The sequence below is a fragment of the Myxine glutinosa genome, chromosome 11 (genome assembly GCF_964187855.1).
Source record: "Myxine glutinosa chromosome 11, kmMyxGlut1.1, whole genome shotgun sequence".
Classification (NCBI taxonomy): Eukaryota; Metazoa; Chordata; class Myxini; order Myxiniformes; family Myxinidae; genus Myxine; species Myxine glutinosa.
In genome coordinates, this window is record NC_136271.1 from 40,174,160 (window position 1) to 40,197,724 (window position 23,565).

Here is a 23,565-nt window from a genome sequence, read left to right on the forward strand (position 1 = left end):
ATTGCTCGGCAGTATGGCATCACTCAAGGTCAGGTGTCAAAGATCCTGAATCAAAATGCTCAGAGGGGTGTCCGTACTCCAATACCGAGGCCAGGACGTCCACGCAGAACCACAAGGAGAGATGATCGCCAGCTGCACCGGTTAGTCTGCAATGGCCGTACCAAGTCAGCGAATCGGCTTACGGCTGAGTGGCAGCAACTGACAAATGTGCCTGTATCCAGAAGGCTAGTCAACCAACGACTGGTTCAAGCAGGCTATCGTGCCAGGCGTCCCCTGAGAAAGCCACGCCTGACCAGACAACACAGCCAGCGCCGATTGCAGTGGGCCAGAGAGCACCGTCAATGGCAGCCAGGACACTGGAATCACGTGACCTTCAGTGACGAGTCTAGATTTCTGATCTATCGTCAATATGGCCGCATCCGTGTGCGCAGACAAGTGCATGAAGCCCACAACGAAGATTGTATAGTGCCAAGAGTCCAAGCTGGGGGTGGTGGGGTGACCGTTTGGGCTGCTTTTCATGCAGGGGGCAAAACTGACCTGGTTGTTCTGAATGGAAACCTGAACCAGTTCAAGTACAGAGTCATTCTGGAAGAAACATTGCTTCCATTTGCTCATGCAGCCTTTCGAGGAAACTTTGTCTTCCAAGATGACAATGCACGGCCTCATCGTGCTCGCATGATCCAACACTTTCTTGCTGACCGTGTTGTAGAGCATATGGAGTGGCCTGCCATGTCCCCGGATATGAATCCGACAGAGAACTTGTGGGCAGAATTAACGCATCAAATCGACCACTTGGACCAGCAGCCGATCTCTGTGCGTGAATTGCAGCAGACTATTGTCACTGCATGGCAAGCGATTCCTGTCCAAACCTTGGCAAATCTCGTGAACAGCATGCCTCAACGTGTACGTGCTCTCCTGAATGCTCGTGGGGGTTACACGAAGTACTGGACTGTAATTTTACTGTCCGTAATCCCAGTCATAATTTAGCTTTTGTTTTTGTTGAAAATTTTTTTGGCTAATGTGCAAAATAAAGAGATACTTCTGGAAAACGCACAGAAGTTTAACACAGTACTGTCCGTGAATTGAGTTCGATATCAGTTTACATCACTTTCAAGGGTCAATTTATTTGCTTTGAAATGTCAAATGTGTTTTTTGTTTCTTTTAAAGGTCACATTAACAAAATCTGGAATAATTTCAACATAATTCCAATGAACTTTTGGTTCTAAGTCATCTTGAAAAGTAAGTTCACCCCCACAAAAAAAATATTCCATATTAAATGCCAAGTCTGTATATACATGTATATATATCCATATGTATATATACTAGCCGAAACCCGTGGAACATCCACGGAAGGGAGGATGTGGTGTATGGATAGAGTGTACCAGTATGGATGGCTAGGGGAGCGCTCATGGGATCTTCTTCTTCCGTTAAGCTCCAATTTTTTCTCTTTAAGTTCAGTCCAATCAGTCCTCTCTGCTCGAAGTGCTCAGGCCATGCCTTCCTGCTCTCATACTTTTATTGCCGTTTGGTGTAGAAAGAGATTGACATATCGTTCGTCTGTTTTCAGCTCGTTATCTTTAAGCTTCCTCACGTCTCGCCACCAGCTACACCTCTCTGAGCTACGAGGATTTATGCAACGCACCCCGAGTATCGCAACGTCACTCCATTTAACTTCATTAAAATGACGATAAAGACGTTTCCTTATATATCCTAATTTAAAATGTTCAAGGGAAAAAAAAGACCATTTGGTTCACACCACCCATGTTCACACCACTCGACTGTCCAATCAGCGGACGACGCACTTCGCCTTCACCCAGCAGACGCCAATACGATGGCGTCGTAAGATGGCGTCGTATCAGCAGTTAAACGGATGCTTTTGGGCCCCAACGTCGGCTAATTCAGATTTTTCGAGTGTGGCTGTCCGTGATAAACAAAGAGCGCGGTTCGTAGATCGCAAATATATGAGTGCCACGGGCATCGGGTCATTGGGTGCGGCGTAAAAGGGATAACAAAGTCGAGTCCTTACGCTATTATATATATATATATATATATATATATATATATATATATATATATATATATATATATATAGATATATATATATATATATATATAGATATATATATATATATATATATATATATATATATATATATATATATATTGTTGTGGATATGAGGATTGCATTTTTTTGATTGTGTGTATTGTGGTGGTAAATTGTTGTGTAACATTGGTTGGATATGGCCCCTCCTGCCTCCGGAGTTGTGTAAAGGTAAAAAGGGCGTCTCGGTAGTTAATTCCATGAAACACCACATTGAAGGACCCGATAAAACCCTTGTTCAGTCGCTTATATCTTATTATGTGTTTTAGAGTAAGGCCTTGTCTTCCATTAGAATAATACTCCATTGCACCGAATCAATTAAGAATAGCTCCCCTTCAATACTTCCATTTCCCAGCCAAACTCTCCATCTGCGGGTAAAGCAGTTCACAAGCGTGGGGTGCACGCCCTCTCATTTCGCTGCTATAGTGAATATGTGCTCCGTGCTCTGTTTGAACAGGAGGGGCGGGGTCGCCCGGGAGAGGCAAGCCCAGGGCGCGCCACGAAGGGCGGGGCTGTTCAGCCCCATGCCCAAATAAGGAAACAAGCCCGTGGCTCGCCACGAGGGGCGTGCCGTTCGGCGCCATGCCCAAATAAGGAGACAAGCCCGTGGGATTACCATACAAGGTCACGAAACAGAGCACGGGGGGGAGGGCGGTAACAAAACCGAGGGGGGCGTGTCAGTCCCGTGCTGGAGAGAAGTGAGAGGAAGGGAATACGAGCTGAGTTGCGTGGAGAGGTACACGACAAAGAAAGGGTCCAAGAGAAAGCAGAGGAACTTTTACGAACGAGTTGCAAAGAGATACGGCAGATGAGTCCAGCCCCGTTTCAACCAGCCGCGTGAAGCCCTGACGGGGCAGCGAGTGACCCTGCCGGCGTGCGCTGTAAAGCCGAATACCAGGAGCTGCCGGCGTGCGCTGTAAAGCAGAATACAAGGAGCTGCCGGCTCCCCGCTTCCCGCCCGGAGTGGACCTGCTCGCTGTGCCCTGTGATCCCACCTGCTCATCCTTTCCAGCCATTCCTGCCTGCAAGTTCCCCATTTGCGTACGTGAGTTTGTTTTGTTCGTGCTGTCCTGGGTAGTAACTAAGTCTGTATAAGCTAGTAATTTTCACTGTGTCACCTGCGTTTTCATGTCGCCCAGGAGAGGCAAGCCCAGGGCGCGCCACGAAGGGCGGGGCTGTTCAGCCCCATGCCCAAATAAGGAAACAAGCCCGTGGCTCGCCACGAGGGACGTGCCGTCGGCGCCATGCCCAAATAAGTAGACAAGCCCATGGGATTACCATACAAGGTCACGAAACAGAGCACGGGGGAGGAGGGCGGTACCGAAACCGAAGGGGGCGTGTCAGACCCGCGCTGAAGGGTTGGAGAGAAGGGTGCGACGATCGCTGGGACAAGCTACACCAGAGATACGGCAGATGAGTCCAGGTGCGTAAGAGGGTCGGCAGTCCACCGGGAGAGAGTTCAGAGTTGCACCGGAGTTGCGTGAGAGATAAGAAAAGCCTTTGAAAAAGAGCCGCTTCAACCAGCCCCGTTTCAACCCGCCGAGTGACCCTGCCGGCGTGCGCTGTAAAGCCGAATACAAGGAGCTGCCGGCGTGCGCTGTAAAGCCGAATACAAGGAGCTGCCGGCGTGCGCTGTAAAGCCAAATACAAGGAGCTGCCGGCTCCTCGCTTCCCGCCCGGAGTGGACCTGCTCGCTGTGCCCTGTGATTCCACCTGCTCATCCCTCCAAACGATTCCTACCCTTCCATCCATTTGCGTACGTGAGTTTGTTCTGTTCGTGCTGTCCTGGGTAGTAAACTAAGTCAGTATAAGCTAGTAATTTGCACTGTGTTACCTGCTTTTTCATGTCCGCTGTAAATACCCGTGACTGCTCTTTTTGCTTATGTGTGTGTAAATAATAATAAACCCCGTTACTCTTCTGTACGTCTTCTTCTTCTTCCTCTTAGCATTCATCGCCTTAGTCTTTTCCCGATTGAATATCTGTGGCGCGATACGGCCAACGTTTGGGTGAATCGGGTTGAGTCGGGGAACAACTGTTCGGTTCGCGGAGCCTCCGCTCGGCAAACATACCATCCTTAACCGCATACCGTAACAATATATATATACATACATACATACATACATACAACAACAACAGGCATTTTAAGGCCATTTTCCCTGCAAGAGCGGGGGTTAGCCTTGCGGTCCCCATGACAATCTTCTCCATTTTGCCCTATTTTCTGCATCTCCCCTTGTTGACCCCCTTGCCCACATTTCTTCTTCGACCATCTTTAGCCAAGTCTTTTTCGGTCTTCCCCGTCCTCTACTTCCTTCTACATCCATTTCCATCACTCTTCTCAACCAGTCACTTTCATCCTTCCTTAACACATGACCAAACCATCTAAAACTGTTACTCTTCACAGCATCCATCACAGGCTCGATTCCCATCATCTTTCGCAATTCATCATTTGTCTTCCTCTCTCTCAACGATACTCCACACATCCACCGAACCATTTGCATTTCCACCCTTTCCAGCCTTCGTTGCTGCGCTACGTTCATTACACACGTCTCGCTCCCATAAATCATAACACTTCTCACACATGCAGCATACACCTTTCCCTTCAGGTTCAACGACACTCCCCTCCTCATCAGCACGCCACTCAGTTCCCGAAACTTCTTCCTTGCACATCTCACTCCAGCAACCTTTGCCGAGTCCGATCCACCTTCTCCATTCAGCATGTCACCTAGGTAACAAAATGTTTTCACACCTTCCAGCTTCACGCTGTCTCCAAGATCCAACTCAACATTTCCTCCATCTGCAGCTCCCTCTGTGCACACCTTACACTTGAATGTAGCTGCCACACTGGTTAATGACCCTCTCAAACCACAACATTTTTGATGAACCCACTCAGCGCACATTGTGCATTGAATGGAATTCACTCCGACACCCTTCCTGCACACAGCACATGGCCACTTCCCAGTTCTTTCCACCTCACCACATGCTTTACCACTTGCCATCACCTTCGTTTTTCCAATATTCACCTTCAGACCTTTTGTCTCCATACATTCCTTCCACTTGTTCATCTTTTCCTTCAGTCCATCCATACTTTCTGCAATCGACACCAGATCATCTGCATACAACAACTCCTACGGTAAACCCTCCTTCACGTTCCGAGGCAGCACCTCCATCACAGCTACAAATAGTAGTGGACTTAGTACCGACCCCTGATGCACTCCCACCTTCACCTCAAACTCACCACTGTTCCCGTCGTTCGTCCTTACAGCTGTGCACGCTCTTTTGTACATTGCCATCACTACTCTGATCAACCATTCCTCCACTCCAAACTTCCTCCATGCCCATGTCACTACTTCATGTGGAACCCTATCGAATGCTTTTTCCAGATCAACAAACCCAAGAAACAACTTCTTCCTCTTCTCCATGTACTTCTCCTGCAACTGCCTCACAATAAAAAGCGCGTCTGTCGTTCCTCTTCCTGACATAAATCCAAACTGCATTTCGTCAATCTTCACTTTCTTCCTTATTCTCCTCTCCAACACCCTTTCCAATACCTTCATTCCATGCTCCAATAACTTTATCGCTCGATACGAGCCACAGTCCAGAGGGTCACCTTTCCCCTTGTATAGAGGGACGAGGGTACTCAGTTCCCAATTCACTGGAATGCGGCCTTCTTTCACCACCAGATTGCAGATCTCTGTCATTCTCTTCACACCCCAATTTCCCGCTGCCTTCAACATATCTCCCACAACTCCCGTCGGCCCTCCTGCTTTTCTACTGTCCATTGCTGTTATCGCTTCCTCCATTTCCTTCTCGGTTATCTTCTCTGCCGGTCCTAAAAGTGGGTTACTCTCTATGTTGCCATCCAATTCATTCTCTGCATTTTTTTTTTTTTTTTTTTTTTTTTTTTTTTTGTATACAAGATCGAGGCTCGTGAAAGAGCGAACATTAATCACACAGAAAGACAAACCGACACATAAAACATATAACATCGGGAGCGGTAGACAAGATGGGGAGAGAGGGGGAAGGACACAAACACAACATTTGAGAGCAGGGACCGAGAGACATGGAGACATCGAGAGATCTGAGAGAGGGCGAGGGCTTTGGGGGGGGGGCATGGGAAGGGGGCGGTGGGAGAGGTATAAAACATATGGACACTGCCAGGACTTCCAGGAAAGAAGTTGGAATTTCAAACAAGGTGGATCTGGGGTGAATTAGCGGGGGTAGAAAAGATCAAGGTTTTGGATGGGGGAAGATAAGAGATGGTGGTGAACAGCTGTTTTAAAGACCTGGAGGGAGGAGTGGGATTGAAGGGAGTGAGGGAGTTTGTTCCAGAGGCGGGAGAAAAGAGGAATGAAAGAGTGAAGGTGAGCAGAGAGCCGAGATTTCGGCAGTTTAACCATCAGAGGGTTGCTGGCAGATCTTGTGCGACCTGTAGGAATATTTGGGGGACAGAGCACAGAGAGAGCTGGGGGTGCAAGGCCGGAGAGGAGTCGGTAGAAGACAGAAAGACCACCTACCTGCCTGCGGTGAGTGAGTGAAAGGCCCTCAGAGATAGCTTCATCGCGGGAGATTCCAATAATTCTGAAAGCTTTGGTTTCAACAGCGTGAAGCCGAGCTAGGTGTGAGGCAGCAGCACCGGCCCATAGGGGAGAACAGTATTCCATTGAGCTGCGGATGAAAGCCTTGTATGTGGTGAGGAGCTCAGGTGTGCCGAGGAAGGACTTCGCACGACGGAGGATGCCCAGTCGGCGACTGGCTTTGGAGGCCAGCTTGGAAATGTGGTTTTCCCAAGAAAGATCATGGCAGATAGTGAGACCCAAAATCTTGAGCGACAGAACTTCTTGGAGAGGATTGTTGAGAAAGTAGATGGGAGGGTTGTCCAGTCGATCTTTTCGGAGAGACATAGTAAGAGTGTGAGATTTGTCAGGATTGAAAGACATGTTCCACTTGTTTGACCAGTCTGTGATTTTGTCCAGGTCTTCAGAGAGTGAGGAGGCAGCAGACTGCCGATCTGAGGGAAGAGGAATGGAGCGGCAGAGAGTGGAGTCATCAGCAAAGAGATAGAGAGGATTTTCGAGAGAGTCAGAGAGATCATTGATGAAGACCAGAAAAAGCACGGGGCCCAGAACACTGCCTTGGGGAACTCCAGCCTGAACAGGAAGAGGAGATGAGAGAAACCCATTCAGGGCCACACGTTGACGACGACTAGAGAGGAAGTCCGCCAGCCATGCGTGGAGATTTCCATGGATACCAAAGGAGGAGAGTTTGGTGAGCAGAGCGGGGTGCCAGACCGTGTCGAAGGCACGTGATATGTCGAGGGAGACAGCTCTAATTTCCTGTTTGGCATTGAGGACCTCCATCCATTGTTGAGACAGCAGAAGCAGCATGTCCAGAGTAGAGTGACCTGGTCTGAAACCAAATTGATGATCAGAGATCAAGCCATTGGAGAAGAGGAAAGATTTCATATCCGAAGCAATGATGGATTCCATGACTTTGCTGATAATTGGGAGAAGGCTGATTGGTCTGTATTTTTGGTCTGATTTGGAGCGTGGGAGGTCTGATTGGAAGCATTCAACAGTATTTCCATATATCTCTTCCATCTTCCTTTAATTCCATCTGGGTCCACAACGATTTGTCCCATTTCATCCTTCAAGCAACTCACCCCCATCACATCACACCTCTATTTCGCTATCTGCTTTGCAATCCTGAATACCGCTCTCTGACCCTCTTCCAAATCCAAGCGTTCTCCGAACATTTTCCTCCATGCCTCCTGCGCCTTTGCCAACTCTTTCTTTGCAGCCTTCTTGGCTGCCTGTATATATACATATATATGTATATTAAAAAATGAATGATTATATAATAATGATAATAATATTATTATATAATAATATAATATAATAATATATATATAATATATATATATATTATTTATATATATATATATATATTATATTATATATATATATATATATATATATATATATATATATATATACATATATATACAGACTTGGCATTTAATATGGAATATTTTTTTTGTGGGGGTGAACTTACTTTTCAAGATGTCTTAGAACCAAAAGTTCATTGGAATCATGTTGAAATTATTCTAGATTTTGTTCATGTGACCTTTAAAAGAAACAAAAACCACATTTGACATTTCGAAACAAGTAAATTGATCCTTGAAAGTGATGTAAACTGATATCGAACTCAATTCATGGACAGTACTGTGTTAAACTTCTGTACGTTTTCCAGAAGTATCTCTTTATTTTGCACATTAGCCAAAAAATTTTTTAACAAAAACAAAAGTTAAATTACGACTCGGATTACGGACAGTAAAATTACAGTTCAGTACTTCGTGTAACCCCCACGAGCATTCAGTAGAGCACGTACACGTTGAGGCATGCTGTTCACGAGATTTGCCAAGGTTTGGACAGGAATCGCTTGCGATGCAGTGACAATAGCCTGCTGCAATTCACGCAAAGAGGTCGGCTGCTGGTCCAAGTGGTCGATTTGACGCGTTAATTCTGCCCACAAGTTCTCTATCGGATTCATATCCGGGGACATGGCAGGCCACTCCATATGCTCTACACCACAGTCAGCAAGAAAGTGTTGGATCATGCGAGCATGATGAGGCCGTGCATTGTCATCTTGGAAGACAAAGTTTCCTCGAAAGGCTGCACGAGCAAATGGAAGCAATGTTTCTTCCAGAATGGCCCTGTACTTGAACTGGTTCAGGTTTCCATTCAGAACAACCAGGTCAGTTTTGCCCCCTGCATGAAAAGCAGCCCAAACGGTCACCCCACCACCTCCAGCTTGGACTCTTGGCACTATACAATCTTTGTTGTAGGCTTCATGCACTTGTCTGCGCACTCGGACACAGCCATCTTGACGATAGCCCAGAAATCTAGACTCGTCACTGAAGATCACGTGATTCCAGTGTCCTGGCTGCCATTGACGGTGCTCTCTGGCCCACTGCAATCGACGCTGGCGGTGTTGTCTGGTCAGGCGTGGCTTTCTCAGGGGACGCCTGGCACGATAGCCTGCTTGAACCAGTCGTTGGTTGACTCGCCTTCTGGATACAGGCACATTTGTCAGTTGCTGCCACTCAGCCCTAAGCCGATTAGCTGACTTGGTACGGCCATTGCGGACTAACCGGTGCAGCTGGCGATCATCCCTCCTTGTGGTTCTGCGGGGACGTCCTGGCCTCGGTATTGGAGTAGGGATACCCCTCTGAGCATTTCGTTTCAGGATCTTTGACACCTGACCTTGAGTGATGCCATACTGCCGAGCAATAGCATGCTGTTTCATGCCGTAATTTCGTAAAGCCACCACTCCATGACAAACAGCATTGTCGAGTTGACGGACCATCTCCAAAGGAAGCGGCAATAACTTTTGGAGACGTGCAGCAGTTGTTTTCCACGAATACAGAACGCAACAACCCTTGTATACCCGACTGTGAAGCCAATCATCAAATGCACCTGTCTGGTACATTTTGCCACGCCACCTGTGATATAATCCTGTTGTTGACTGCTTGCTGCGACAGACAATCAGTGACATGGTTCTTTTTACAAATAAATCACCAAAGTGTAAAAGAAACTCACCAGATTGATTTACTGTGTTAGAAAGTAATGCGAAGTCAAGAAAAAAGAAAAATTATATATTAAATGCCAAGTCTGTGTGATATAGTATTTATATATATATATATATATATATATTATATATATACATATATATCTACATATATATATATATATATATATATATATATATATATATATATATATATATATATATATATATATATATATATATATATATATATATATATATAAATATATATATATATATATATATATATATATATATATATATATATATATATATATATATATATATATATATATACTGTATATACATATATATATATATATATATATATATATATATATATATATATATATATATACTGTATATAATATATATACTGTATATATATATATATATATATATATATATATATATATATATATATACATGTGTATATATATACATATATGTATATACATATATGTATATATATATTTATATGTAAAAAATATATAAGACAACAAATGGATTCCTGAGACACGAGGCAGACACAGATGAACAGGATAATAATTTATTACACAAAACGATTAAACTACATCCCCTACAGCATCACATGCACTGGAACCCACTTACTCAGACACCAGACAAGTTGGAGAAATGGAAAAGAGTGACAGGCCTGATCCGGGTTCTTCCAAGGTCGATCAGGCCGGAAGAAAGTTGCTCTCGGTGATGTGCCGAGTTTTATTCTGAAGCGGTCCCACGTGTCTTCAAGCGTCGTCCCAGAACAAGACCTCTAAATAGTCCATTTGTGAACAGCACAGCCAAACGAGAGCAGCACAGCAGACAATGACATACAAGTTCTCCAGTGGCAAAAGCTCTTCCCATTTTTATGTGCTCAGCCCCTCCCATCATCGATGGGTGGGACCGAGACCACTCAATCCCAGGTATGCCATTAGGCATTTGAGGGCAGGCCTTGGCCCAATGGAGAGTAGCCAATCATCGAAGGGGGGCAATCAGTGCTCCCCACTCCTATTAGGCTCCGCTCTTCCTCAAGGAGTTCAAAATGATCATCCTCGCAAGTCACAATCTAATCCCTTTTCCACTTACCTGGCCTTGCCAATTGTCAGACATGGGGGAACATATATCAGACCTTTCGTATTATCTATCTGCTAAAGGTTACAACACTGTCTCCCAGTGGCGCACAAACAAATGGGTGGCTTTTGCCTTTCTACATGTCCAGAGTAAACGGTACTCGATCACATTCCTATAAGTTACACAAACACTAATGGGGATCTATACCTCAACCCATTCCACAAACATAACAATGTATAACCTGTCACCCGGCAGTAATGGGCCGGAAGTGGCATTTGGTCAGCAATTGGGACAATACCTCGCTGGCTTTGGCATGCTGTCTGGGAATTGAGTTTACTTTGATTTGTTAAGAACAACACTTGTTTTTTTTGGACAGACTGTCAATAACGTGAGTGATGCGGGCAAATGTGAACAAAGAACATTGACTTGTTAACCAGTTATACGTTGTTAATAAAGCTGAGAAATGGAATGTAGTTCAAATGGCACATCATCTTATCTCCTTGTTATTTCCTCATTGTGAGCTTGCTGGCCACCTTCATGAAATTATTCCAGCCTGGCAGCCTGCATAAGATTCCCATTTACCAGTGGGAACTCAATTATGTTTCCCACTGGGAAACAAGTTTTTTTATCTTCTTTTTTTTTGAACAAAGTTTTTTAATCTTCTGTGCAAATCGAACAATCTTTTGTGTTGGCAAACCGAAATATAAGCTGCAATTCGACAATGTTAATTTTATGCGAGAAAAGAAGAGTCTGCATTGAAAGTTTGAGAGTAATGAAAACGAAGGGAAAATTGGTTGCATAAAGTCAATCCTGATGTGAGGCCTTTATTGTTTATCTTTCAACCAAGAATGGTACTTTAGAGCATACATTGTGGATTTATGCTTAACTATTTTTGTTAAGTCTGAAAGGTGTTTCACTGTCGCTGTCATATTGCAAACCGGTGTGCATTTTAGAATTATTTTGTTCAATAAAACTGACTTGTTTTCTTTTATTTTGCAGAAATTCTTCATACATAAATTCAAGAATGTTTGCTCTGACCATCAATCCAGCACCAAAACACATTAGCCCACCTCTCGAAATTGTTTTCTCGCACTTAAACAACGTAAGAAGACTAAACTTTCTTCCTAAGATATTGTACTCGGTCTTATATTGTGCAGGGTGATTCAAAAGTCTGGAATCGTAAGAAATGTTTAAAAAAATAATTGAGACGATGCTTTTGATATTGATAGGACATTGTGGACCAATATAATGGCCCCAATGTAGTCCAAATTTATCATGACTTGACTCTCTTCTTGGGGGTTTGTACAACGGTTTGTAAATGTTTGTAAACTAAAAAAAAAAAATTTGGTAATTTTTTTTTTATTGTAAAAAAATATTTTTTGTAAAAAAAATATTTAATAATATTCTTTCTTTTTTGTAATATTTTTGCAATAATTTTTGTAATAGTAATATTTGTAATTTTGTAATAATTTTGTAATAGTAATTTTTGTAATAGTAAAAATAATATTTGTAACTTCTACATAAACCTGTAATATTTGTAATATTTTGTAATAGTAATTTTTATAATAGTAATAATAATATTTGTAATTAATAAAATAGTAATATTTTTTGTAATAATTGTAATTTTTTTGTAATTTCAAAAAAAAAATTTTTTTTTATAATTTTTGTAAACAACGGTTTGTAAATTAAATTTTTGTTAGTTTGTAAAAAGTTTTGTAAACCTGGAATCAGCAGTTTGTACAACGAGACCACATACTATTGAAGATATAAAGAATGAAATCAGGAACAAATGTGCTTTCTATCCGAAAATAAACGAATCTGTGAAACCACAAAATTATAATTGTAAAATAAATATCCCGACGATTCCGGATTTTTGAAACAACCTGTATTTCATCCTGCTCATGATGCTTGCATGGCCATATTTGCAACTAATGTTGTTGCTATGAGTACCTGCAAACTGATCCTAAGGACTTTTTACCATCACACTGCAGTAGTATGTCGGTTTGGATGCTCATAAAATGATGTTGCTTGATTTATTTCCTTCGATTTAAATTGTGATTAATTCGATTATTTGATGCAATGTTTGGCATAATTGAGATGGGTACAATGACAGGTATCCAATTCTTTCCTTGCAGAATGTTGGCTGGTTGGTTGTTTGCTCCTAAAAATTGTTCAACTCGGCCTTCTTTACCTTATTTTTGCTTACCATCATGTCCTATTCCACATATTGATGCCTTTCGCTTCATCAGTCAAAAACCTTTCCCTGATACGACCCTGTGCTAGGCCGCACAGCATAGCAAATAATGTAATCGAGTCATCATTTTAATAAGGTATAGCCAAGCATTGCCCGCAAACAACTCTTTGGAAACGGACATTCCATTCCATTTCCTGTGTTGTGAAGGTCGTATACCTATCCACATCTAGATGAGATTGTTTCAACATGATGCGGACTTTTCAACACTGTATGTTTCTCTCTCTCATTTCCTGCAGGCAACTAATGACTTGCAGTGCATGGTCTGGAATTACACCAACTTGTAAGTAACATCCATTTTGAAATTATTCAATAACTTACTCATGTTTTGCCTTTTTCCCCACGTTCTACTTTTATGCAATTTTGGCCGTTTCATAAACTCACATATAGAGTGTTCATTATAACATTGAGGTTGAATTATGATGCTGAGTTTATTAATAAACTTACTCACATAAAATAAGTCAACAATCTTTTTCAACACTCAACAACTTTCAGGCGTGTGAGTGGCTTTTGCAAAACGCGTCATCTTTATACCTACTTTTTAATTGTTTTAATGGTGGTTAGCATGATAAATGAACCTGGTATATGGTTTAAGGTCAATATCTGATTCAAATTTCAAATTTGGTAACCGATTTTAGTTGACAATTCAATTTAGAATCCCATCCAATAATGAAATAAAATAAATAATTGAAATAAAGAATCCAATCCAAAATGTCATATCCCGTCCAATAATTCATGTTAGATCGTATGTTTTTGTCCCCCGTCTCACCGCGGAGCGAAAGGGGGACTATGGTTTTCCCCTCCGTCCGTGTGTGCGTCCGTCCGTGCGTCCGTTATGCGTACGTGCATACGTGCATGCGTAAGCGAAGGACCGAATTCTAATTTGGTGTGTGGGTGCAACCCACGTCAAAATCCAAGATGGCCGCCGCCATGTATGTCTGAACCTTGTGAGCGGAATATCTTGAAAAATAAGCGAAGTACCAACTTCTAATCTGGTGTGTGGGTGTATCTACGCATAAGGAAGAACGCTATTGAAAATTGGGTCGCCACGGCAAAATCAAAGATGGCCGCCTTGCATCTTCCACTTTGTCAACTCACATCACTTCACCGACGGGGGGACCGAGGCGTAACGCTTGTATTCTATATCTTTAATTTGTTTTGTATTTTGCAAGGCCAAACTCAGCCTCTCCTTGGATAGAAAATGCGAAAATTATTTTCCTCATTCTGCAGCCTTCTTCCCAGATACAGTATCTTGCTTCAACTTCCTCAACATTATCTTATTTTCTCTCCTCACTTCAAAAATTAAAAAAAAAGGAAATTAAGTTTTTCCTCTTCACAGCGATTTATCCTACTTGAATTTCCTTCTATCTTCCTGTACTGCATTATTTTTCCCCCTTTTCTCAATATCTCCAACAAACTTAATCTTCATTAAATATAAATGTGTCTGCTTAAAAAAAAACATTTATTTAAAAATTAAATATTTTTTTTAATTAAAAAAAACATGTTAAAAACATTTACAATCATTTTTAAATGCTTTTCAACCCTTCTATCTCTGTCATAAATGGTACATGTGTTCTTCTTCATCACCATTTATTTTTCTTCTTCTTCACAAAGAATATTTTCAAAACAACGCACAAAGCACCACGTTTCTCCTTGCCTTGAACAAAAAAAATCTTAGCTCCCATCCCATGATCTATGTGTGTCAAAATTGGGAATTTGGAGTCAGCATCACCCCACTTCATGTCCCATCATTCCGATATCACCACCACCCCACCACTTCAAAACTTGATGTCTTCCTATTCTACATCCCTCCTCACCCCACACTCCCAATACTTCTCCCTCACCCCACCCACTAAATGCTTCCTTCTCACCCCGCCGACTCAAACCTTCCCTCGCACCACCACGCACTCAAACTGCCATCCTCCCCTCCCCGAACTCCCACACACTCAAACATTCTCCTGCATCTCACACACTCAAACATTCCCCCACACCGCCACACACTCAAACCGTCCCCCGCATCCCACCCCCTCAAAGCCTCACCTTAACCCTGCAAATCCTGCGCCTCCTACCCCTATCACTAACTGGATGTACCTCAAACAACCAAGGTCTCCTCTCCAACCTAACTGACTGACAGATCTCTTAATCCAGGCCGTGGGCCGCAGCCAATAAACCAGACATCATCTGTTTAATACAATATTTTCTCCCACAAGATGCCCCTACCTCCTTGGAGTCTCTCCCTGGTTATTGTCTCCTCTGATTTGATAGGCCTTAACTACGCCGCCACAGCAGAGTTTGCCTTTACATCAATAACTCAATTTATCACTGCGATTGTACTGATCTTACACCTCCCAAGCCCCAGGAGTATCTCTGGCTGTGACTTACCCTCCACTCTCACCTCTTGTTTTTCTGTGTGTTGTACCGTCCTCTAAATAGTGATCTCTCTCTCTCTCTCTCTCTCTCTCTCTCTCTCTCTCTCTCTCTCTCTCTCTCATTTCAATTGTCACCATGCAAATTGGCTGGGTGTTGGTCCCTCTTTCATCAGCCATTGGTACTTCAGTAACGGACTTATCTGACTCCAAGGAACTTACTCAATCTGTGAACTTTCTGTTCTGGATTTATCCCAATGGCAAATCCTCCCTATTGGACTTGTTGATGACTGAATTTCCTGAAAATGTCTCCTGCCCTTCATTTGGTTCATCTGATCATATGCTTGTGAGAGTCAACATCTCTCTGGCTATTCTCAAAGAGCTGCCTCAATATTGATGAGTCTGGCAGATCATTCCAGCAGATTAACCAGGATTTCAAGCAGCCCTCTCTCTTCAGGACTGGTCTCCCAAATCTGCTGCCCCTGATGTAAACTCAGCCTTTGGAATTCTTCTACATAAACCTGCTCTCTTATGCACAGTTTCATGCCTTGTCATCAATTGTCCTACCATTCTTCCTGTTGATGGTATACTGATTCCTGTGGTGAGGCAGTTGCTCTGAATCGACTCGCCTTCTCTTCCTGTATGGCAGATCTGACCAAAGGAAATCTTAGTATATTCCAAAAGCCTCCAATAAGTGTGTTTCCATTCTTAGGAGAGCCAGAAAAGAACATCTGTCCAACCTCAAGAATGAACTTTCAAACTTGTCTCTCTCCTCTAAAACCTGATGGTGCCTTGTTAAGTCTATCTATGCTGTATGCTCTATCCCCATCCGGTTCCCTCTTTTCAAATGGCACCATAGCTGACTCCACTCGTGAGAAGGCTGAATCCCTAATTTCTGTGTTTGTTTCCAAAATGTTGTCCCCAACCCCTCACTTTTGATATCCATCCTTTCCTGTCATAACCAACTGCTTCTGGACTTTGTGTCATTTGCACCTGAGAAGGAAGGTGGAGCATGGTCATTTAACCCTTGACTCTGGCTCTGCAACTGGACAGGACGGCATCAGCTCACGTGTCCGAAAAACCTGCTCTGCTGCTCTTGCACATCCTCTCTCTGCCATTTCACCCGATAATTTGCCTTCATTTATCTTCCATCTGTTTGAAAAAACTCCAACATCACTATATCTTATAAAAAGCTGCAAAAACTGATCACCTTAACTACAAATGTCTCATCTTCCTTCCAATCAGTAAGGGCATCAATCCATCATCACAGTTGATGTGAAATTCTTCCTTTTCTCCAACAGCCTCATCTCAAATCACCAATTTGGTTTCAAACCAGGTCACTCTACCTTGGACATGTTGCTTCTACTCACCAATAAATGGATGGAGGCCCTCAATGTCAGAAATGAGATCAGGACCGTCTCTCTGGACATACAGTCACATGAAAAGGTAAGTACACCCCATGTGAAGTTTTGACTTTTTCAACATATTTCAACACACAGCTTTTGATCTTCATTTCAACAATATTGATAGATAAAGGTGATATAATATAACAAATATCATGAAACATTTACATTTTGTAGTCCATTGTATAATTTAAAGAAACATAAATGCAAACTTCGCATGTGGAAAAAGTAAGTACACCCCTACATTTATCACTACTTCAAATAGCTAAAATTAGAATCAGGTGCACCAGCTCAGGTGCAAATGATTAGAACATCGTTAGAGAGGATCTTGGAGGAACCTGTCTTATTTAAACCTCAGACATTTAGTGTGGGTTGCTCTTTGTTGTTGAAGTGTGCGGCGTCACCATTCCTAGATCAAAAGAGCTGTCTGAGGCCTTCAGAAAGAAGGTTATAGATGCCTACAAGTCTGGGAAGGGATTTAAAAAGATCTCCAAACAATTTGAAATCAATCATTCGACTGTCCAGAAGATTATCTACAAGTGGAGAAGATTCCAAACAACTGCCAACTTGTTCAGGCCAGGCAGCCCCAGCAAGTTCAGCCCGAGAGCAGACCACAAGACGCTGAAAGAAGTCTCGAAGAACCCCAGAATGTCATCACGGGACCTACAGGTAGCTCTTGCCACTGTTGATGTCAAAGTGCACGAGTCTACCATTAGAAAGAGGCTGCACAAATTTGATCTACATGGGAGGTGTGCCAGAAGGAAACCTTTGCTGTCCAGAAAGAACATCAGGGCAAGACTAAAGTTTGCCAATGAGCACCTAGGCAAAGACCAGCACTTCTGGAACAATGTGCTCTGGACAGATGAGTCAAAGTGTTACGTGGTCCTCCCGGTAACTACCTGGTCTTGGTGACCCCCGGACCGTGGGAGGGACCCCGCCAGAAAGATATATGGTTTATACGCTTTCGTAACGCAATCAATATGAATTCCGGTCAAGAAGAAACCCCACACCAAGGATCCGGAATAATCAATAATATATTCACTGAGCAATCAACAACCATCAACAATGCACAATCAATATTACAACCATGTGAACTCATCTACACAAACTCTAAGATGGCCATCTTAATCTTATACATTCCTCACGTGAGCCCCACTCCTGACTCCCTCCGTGGTCAATGTCTCTCCTCTCCGCACACGGGCGGTTGAACGAGCCCCGGGCGGACGTGCTCTAAACGTGCCGTCTCGGACTGGGGCCGCGGCTGCAGCGCACCTCCTTGCCAAGCCACGGGGCAAACCCAGCGCGGCGTCCAACGTGCGCGAGGCCCCAAGTGCGACTCTTACGCGTCCTTGTGGATGGGCAAAAACCCAGCGCGGCTTCCGACGCGAGCGAGGCCCAACGTGCGGACCCGTACGCGTCTTTGTAGACGGGGCAAAACCCAGCGCGGCTTCCGACGCGAGCGAGGCCCAACGTGCGGACCCGTACGCGTCTTTGTAGACGGGGCAAACTGTCCCGGACGCTTGGTTTCGTGCACGAACTCACAGTGACTGGACGTGTCCAAAGGTATTTACCGCCCAGGTAACTCCTCTCGCCAGACGTTTCGCAACGGCGCGTTTTCCGCGCAGCGTAAGGTCGATTCCACCTTCTCGTCGTCGCGGGGCGAGGAAGAAGAAGCCTTCCTTTCCCTCGTGTCTTTTCTCCTCCGTCTCCCGTCACTTCCGCTTCCGGCCACTTCCGTTTCCTGCCACTCTTTCAGAAGGGCTTCTGACCCTCCAACCACAACAACTACACAACAACTTAATATACTACACACGGAAGCAAACACCTGCATGGTAATTCACATACATTCACATAAATATGTAACACTCCCCCCCTTCAAGAAAGAAAGTTTGAACCCAGCGAAAACTTTCTTTGCCGGCCAATTTGGAGAAATAAACCAGATAACTCAACCCCCCCACATTATCAATTCCCCCCGGGCACAGTTATCACTTAAAAATAAAGCCAGTTAAGCCACTCGATAGCACTTTTCCGGGAGGCCAAGCCGAGTATTCACTACATGGATGCCTTTAGGAACGCGGAGTTCACGGTTAGTCCGTGCAGGAAAGTTCTCTACATGGGCGCCTTGAGGAACGTGGAGTTCACGGTTAGTCCGTGCAGGAAAGTTCTCTACATGGGCGCCTTTAGGAACGGCGTTCACGGTTAATTCGTGTAGGAATCTTGGCTCGGCGGCTCCGCCGCCTTCAGTGCTTCAACTTCTCGGAACGTCCCTAATAATTAGGGTGGGACCACTGGTCCCTGTAGTCCCCTGAATACCGGTCTTCTTCTCGGCCACTACTTTGCCAATTCTTCCTTCGGGAGCGGCCGTAACTCAGGGAGCCTCCATAATAATATTGACTGCGGCCACCACCAAAACTACCGCCCAGTTGTCCTCTCCTGTAGACCTCTCGACGCCTACGAAATGCCTTCCCTACTGTTATGGTCCGACCCTCCAAATCCTTGCCATTCCAATTCTTCTCTGCCTCTCTGGCGTCTTTTGTGCTGGCAAACGTGACAAAGCCGAACCCTCTTGACTGTTGCGTTTCCCAGTCTCTTACCAACCGCACTTCCACCAGCGGCCCATATCTGTTGAAGACAGAGGTCAGAACTTCTTCCTCTGTTTTGAAGTTCAGTCCCCCTACAAATAACTTGGCACTTTTGTCACCATCCCGAGCTGGTGTGGTGTTATTTTCCCTGCTGGGCTCTTTCTCAACCCTCAGGTTACCATAAACTTGACCCCCGGCCAAATCATTCCCGAGAACCACAGATACACCCTCTACAGGAAACGTGGCTTGTAAACCGACGGTGACCGGTCCTGACACCAAATCGGACTCCAACTGGATGACCTGAAGGGGAGCACTAACACCGCCCCCGATCCCCTGTAAACGAACACTATCCCCCGTTGCCGTCTCCTCGGACCATGGCAAAATGCCTTCAAGCATTAAAGATTGATGGGCCCCTGTGTCTCTCAATATCCTAACCGGTCTCCGGTTAGTCGAGGCTCCATCCAGTGACACAAACCCCTCGGAAACAAATGGTTGGTAACCCTCTTGATGGCGATTTCTTACGCTAGCCATCGCATTCGGAGTTGTAATAGTCGGACTCCGCTCTGGGTTGTCCCTTTTCATGAGGTAACAACTGGACATCAAGTGTCCAGGTTTTTTGCAAAACGCGCAAGTAGGCCCGGAGGAAAAACTCGGGGTCTGCCTCGGGCCCCCCGAACTATAAGTTTGTCTTGGGCCCGCATCCCTCTGATTTCGAACCGGTGGGGTATCATAGTTGTCCCCATAATCATCTCGAGGCCGCCGCCATGTATGGTCGTTCTCCGCACCTGCTGTTCCCCACCTCCCCTGCGGAGATCTAGGCGAGGAGTTAGGTTCGTGGACCCCTATTCGGTGGGTTAAGGCATAATCATCTGCCATGGTGGCTGCGTCCCACAACTTTGGTACCTTCTTTTCCTGCAGGTACACTTTGATGTCCTCGTGGACACACTGCTGGAATTCCTCCACCAGGATCAAGTCCCGCAATGTTTCGAAGTCTTTCCCGACTCCTTTTGACTCACACCACCGATCAAACATGTTTTCTTTCACTCTGGCAAACTCCACATGGGTCTCACTCTCCCTCTTCCTGGCATTCCTGAATTTTTGCCTGTAAGCTTCCGGAACCAACTCATAGGCTTTGAGGATGTGCTTCTTCAGTACCTCATAATCTGCACATTGGTCCATTGGTAGCGCCGAATAAATTTCCTGAGCTTTCCCCACCAGCACACTTTGCACGAGTATGGTCCATGCCTCCTCCGGCCAGTTTAATTGTCGAGCCACTTTCTCAAAGTGTGGAAAAAATTTCGCGACTTCTTTTTCACTGAACGGTGGAACCAGCCTCACATGTCTGCCCACATCCCAGGTTTTCTGGTTAGGTGTCGACCCCGTCAGCAAGGGTGGTGCCTCTCCCCGTTCTCTCATTAACTCCAGCTCCTTGAATTTGATTTCTTGCTGAAGCTGCATGTCACGTTCCTTTAATTCCCTTTCCGCTTTTCTCTCCTCTGCTTCGAGGTCCCTTGCAGCTCTCCTTTCCTCTGCTTGTTCCTTTTCTCTTCTTTCCTGGAGTTCTCTTTCCACTCTCCTTTCCTCTGCTTGTTTCTCTTCTCTCCTCTCCTCTGCTTTCCTTTCTTCTTCTGCTCTTTCCTTTTCTGCTTTCCTTTCTTCTTCTGCTCTTTCCTTTTCTGCTTTCCTTTCTTCTTCTGCTCTTTCCTTTTCTGCTTTCCTTTCTTCTTCTGCTCTTTCCTTTTCTGCTTTCCTTTCTTCTTCTGCTCTTTCCTTTTCTGCTTTCCTTTCTTCTTCTGCTAACCTTTCCTGGAGTTCTCGTTCCACTCTCCTTTCCTCTGCTTGTTTCTCTTCTCTCCTCTCTTCTGCTTTCCTTTCTTCTTCTTTTAACCTTTCCTGGAGTTCTCGTTCCACTCTCCTTTCCTCTGCTTGCTTCTCTTCTCTTCTCTCTTCTGCTTTCCTTTCTTCTTCTTTGATCCGTTCCTGGCTCCGTAATTGCAACTCCAGTTTCCGGAGCTCCACGTCTTCTGGTTCTTCGGGTAGCCACTCCCAGGCTAACTCGTCCCATGTTCCTAATCCCACCATAGATTGTATCACCGTGGCCTGCAACTCTGCCTTCCTCAAATTAGTTCGGACCTCCAAGTTAAAATGTTTGGCCAATTTCAAGAGATCCGACTTTAGCAACGCTCGGAACTGTGCCTCACTCGGGGTTACCCCAAAGTTCTGTGCCACAAACGCCATGGTGCCTATCGTTAACACCTGTTAACCTTCACCCCAAGACTTTCCCCAATTTCTCAAAAAAAAAAATATTACCAATTAATAATTAATTAATAAATTTTAATTACCAAAAATATTATTATTTTATTATTTTATACACTTTTAGATCCCGGACGTAGACCCAATTGCGAAACCGCAAATCGTAATTTGGACGAGCCCCCAATTCTGTTACGTGGTCCTCCCGGTAACTACCTGGTCTTGGTGACCCCCGGACCGTGGGAGGGACCCCGCCAGAAAGATATATGGTTTATACGCTTTCGTAACGCAATCAATATGAATTCCGGTCAAGAAGAAACCCCACACCAAGGATCCGGAATAATCAATAATATATTCACTGAGCAATCAACAACCATCAACAATGCACAATCAATATTACAACCATGTGAACTCATCTACACAAACTCTAAGATGGCCATCTTAATCTTATACATTCCTCACGTGAGCCCCACTCCTGACTCCCTCCGTGGTCAATGTCTCTCCTCTCCGCACACGGGCGGTTGAACGAGCCCCGGGCGGACGTGCTCTAAACGTGCCGTCTCGGACTGGGGCCGCGGCTGCAGCGCACCTCCTTGCCAAGCCACGGGGCAAACCCAGCGCGGCGTCCAACGTGCGCGAGGCCCCAAGTGCGACTCTTACGCGTCCTTGTGGATGGGCAAAAACCCAGCGCGGCTTCCGACGCGAGCGAGGCCCAACGTGCGGACCCGTACGCGTCTTTGTAGACGGGGCAAAACCCAGCGCGGCTTCCGACGCGAGCGAGGCCCAACGTGCGGACCCGTACGCGTCTTTGTAGACGGGGCAAACTGTCCCGGACGCTTGGTTTCGTGCACGAACTCACAGTGACTGGACGTGTCCAAAGGTATTTACCGCCCAGGTAACTCCTCTCGCCAGACGTTTCGCAACGGCGCGTTTTCCGCGCAGCGTAAGGTCGATTCCACCTTCTCGTCGTCGCGGGGCGAGGAAGAAGAAGCCTTCCTTTCCCTCGTGTCTTTTCTCCTCCGTCTCCCGTCACTTCCGCTTCCGGCCACTTCCGTTTCCTGCCACTCTTTCAGAAGGGCTTCTGACCCTCCAACCACAACAACTACACAACAACTTAATATACTACACACGGAAGCAAACACCTGCATGGTAATTCACATACATTCACATAAATATGTAACACAAAGGTAGAGCTATTTGGCCACAGTACCAGAAGACATGTTTGGTGAAAACCAAAGACAGCATTTGACGACAAGAACCTGATACCAACTGTAAAGCATGGTGGTGGAAATATTATGGTTTGGGGCAGCTTTGCTGCATCAGCGCCTGGGCAGCTCACCATCATAGAATCCACTATGAATTCTTCATTGTGCCATAGGGTGCTTGAGGATAATGTGAGGCCATCTGTCGGAAAGTTGAAGCTCAACCGAAGGTGGACCTTGCAACATGACAATGACTCGAAACATACCAGTAAATCCACCAAGGAATGGCTGAAAAGAAAGAAATGGAGGGTTCTGGAATGGCCAAGTCAAAGCCCGGATCTAAATCCCATCGAGATGTTGTGGGGGTATTTGAAACGAGCTGTGCATGCAAGAAACCCCTCAAACATCGCACAGCTGAAAGAATTCTGGATGGAGGAGTGGGCAAAAATTTCTCCCAGTCGATGTCAGAGACCGGTAGACAGTTATAAGAAACGCCTACTTGAGGTTGTTTCTGCCAAAGGGGGCAATACCACCTATTAGAGCCAAGGGTGTACTTACTTTTTCCACATGCGAAATTTGCATTTATGTTTATTTAAATTATACAATGGACTACAAAATGTAAATGTTTCATGATATTTGTTATAATATATCACTTTTATCTGTCAATATTGTTGAAATGAAGATCAAATAGCTGTATGTTGAAATATGTTGAAAAAATCAAAACTTTACATGG

At 44.7% G+C, this 23,565-nt stretch overlaps 1 protein-coding gene across 1 annotated transcript in view; it reads left to right on the plus strand.

The window, feature by feature from the left end:
• Positions 1-23,565, plus strand: part of LOC137436117 (adhesion G protein-coupled receptor B3) — a 999,412-nt gene that overhangs the window by 797,763 nt on the left and 178,084 nt on the right. Inside the window, exons 12-13 of the mRNA XM_078786591.1 lie at positions 11,778-11,880; positions 13,269-13,312. Coding sequence (XP_078642717.1) covers positions 11,778-11,880; positions 13,269-13,312 — 147 coding nt within the window. The remainder of the gene's footprint in view (positions 1-11,777; positions 11,881-13,268; positions 13,313-23,565) is intronic.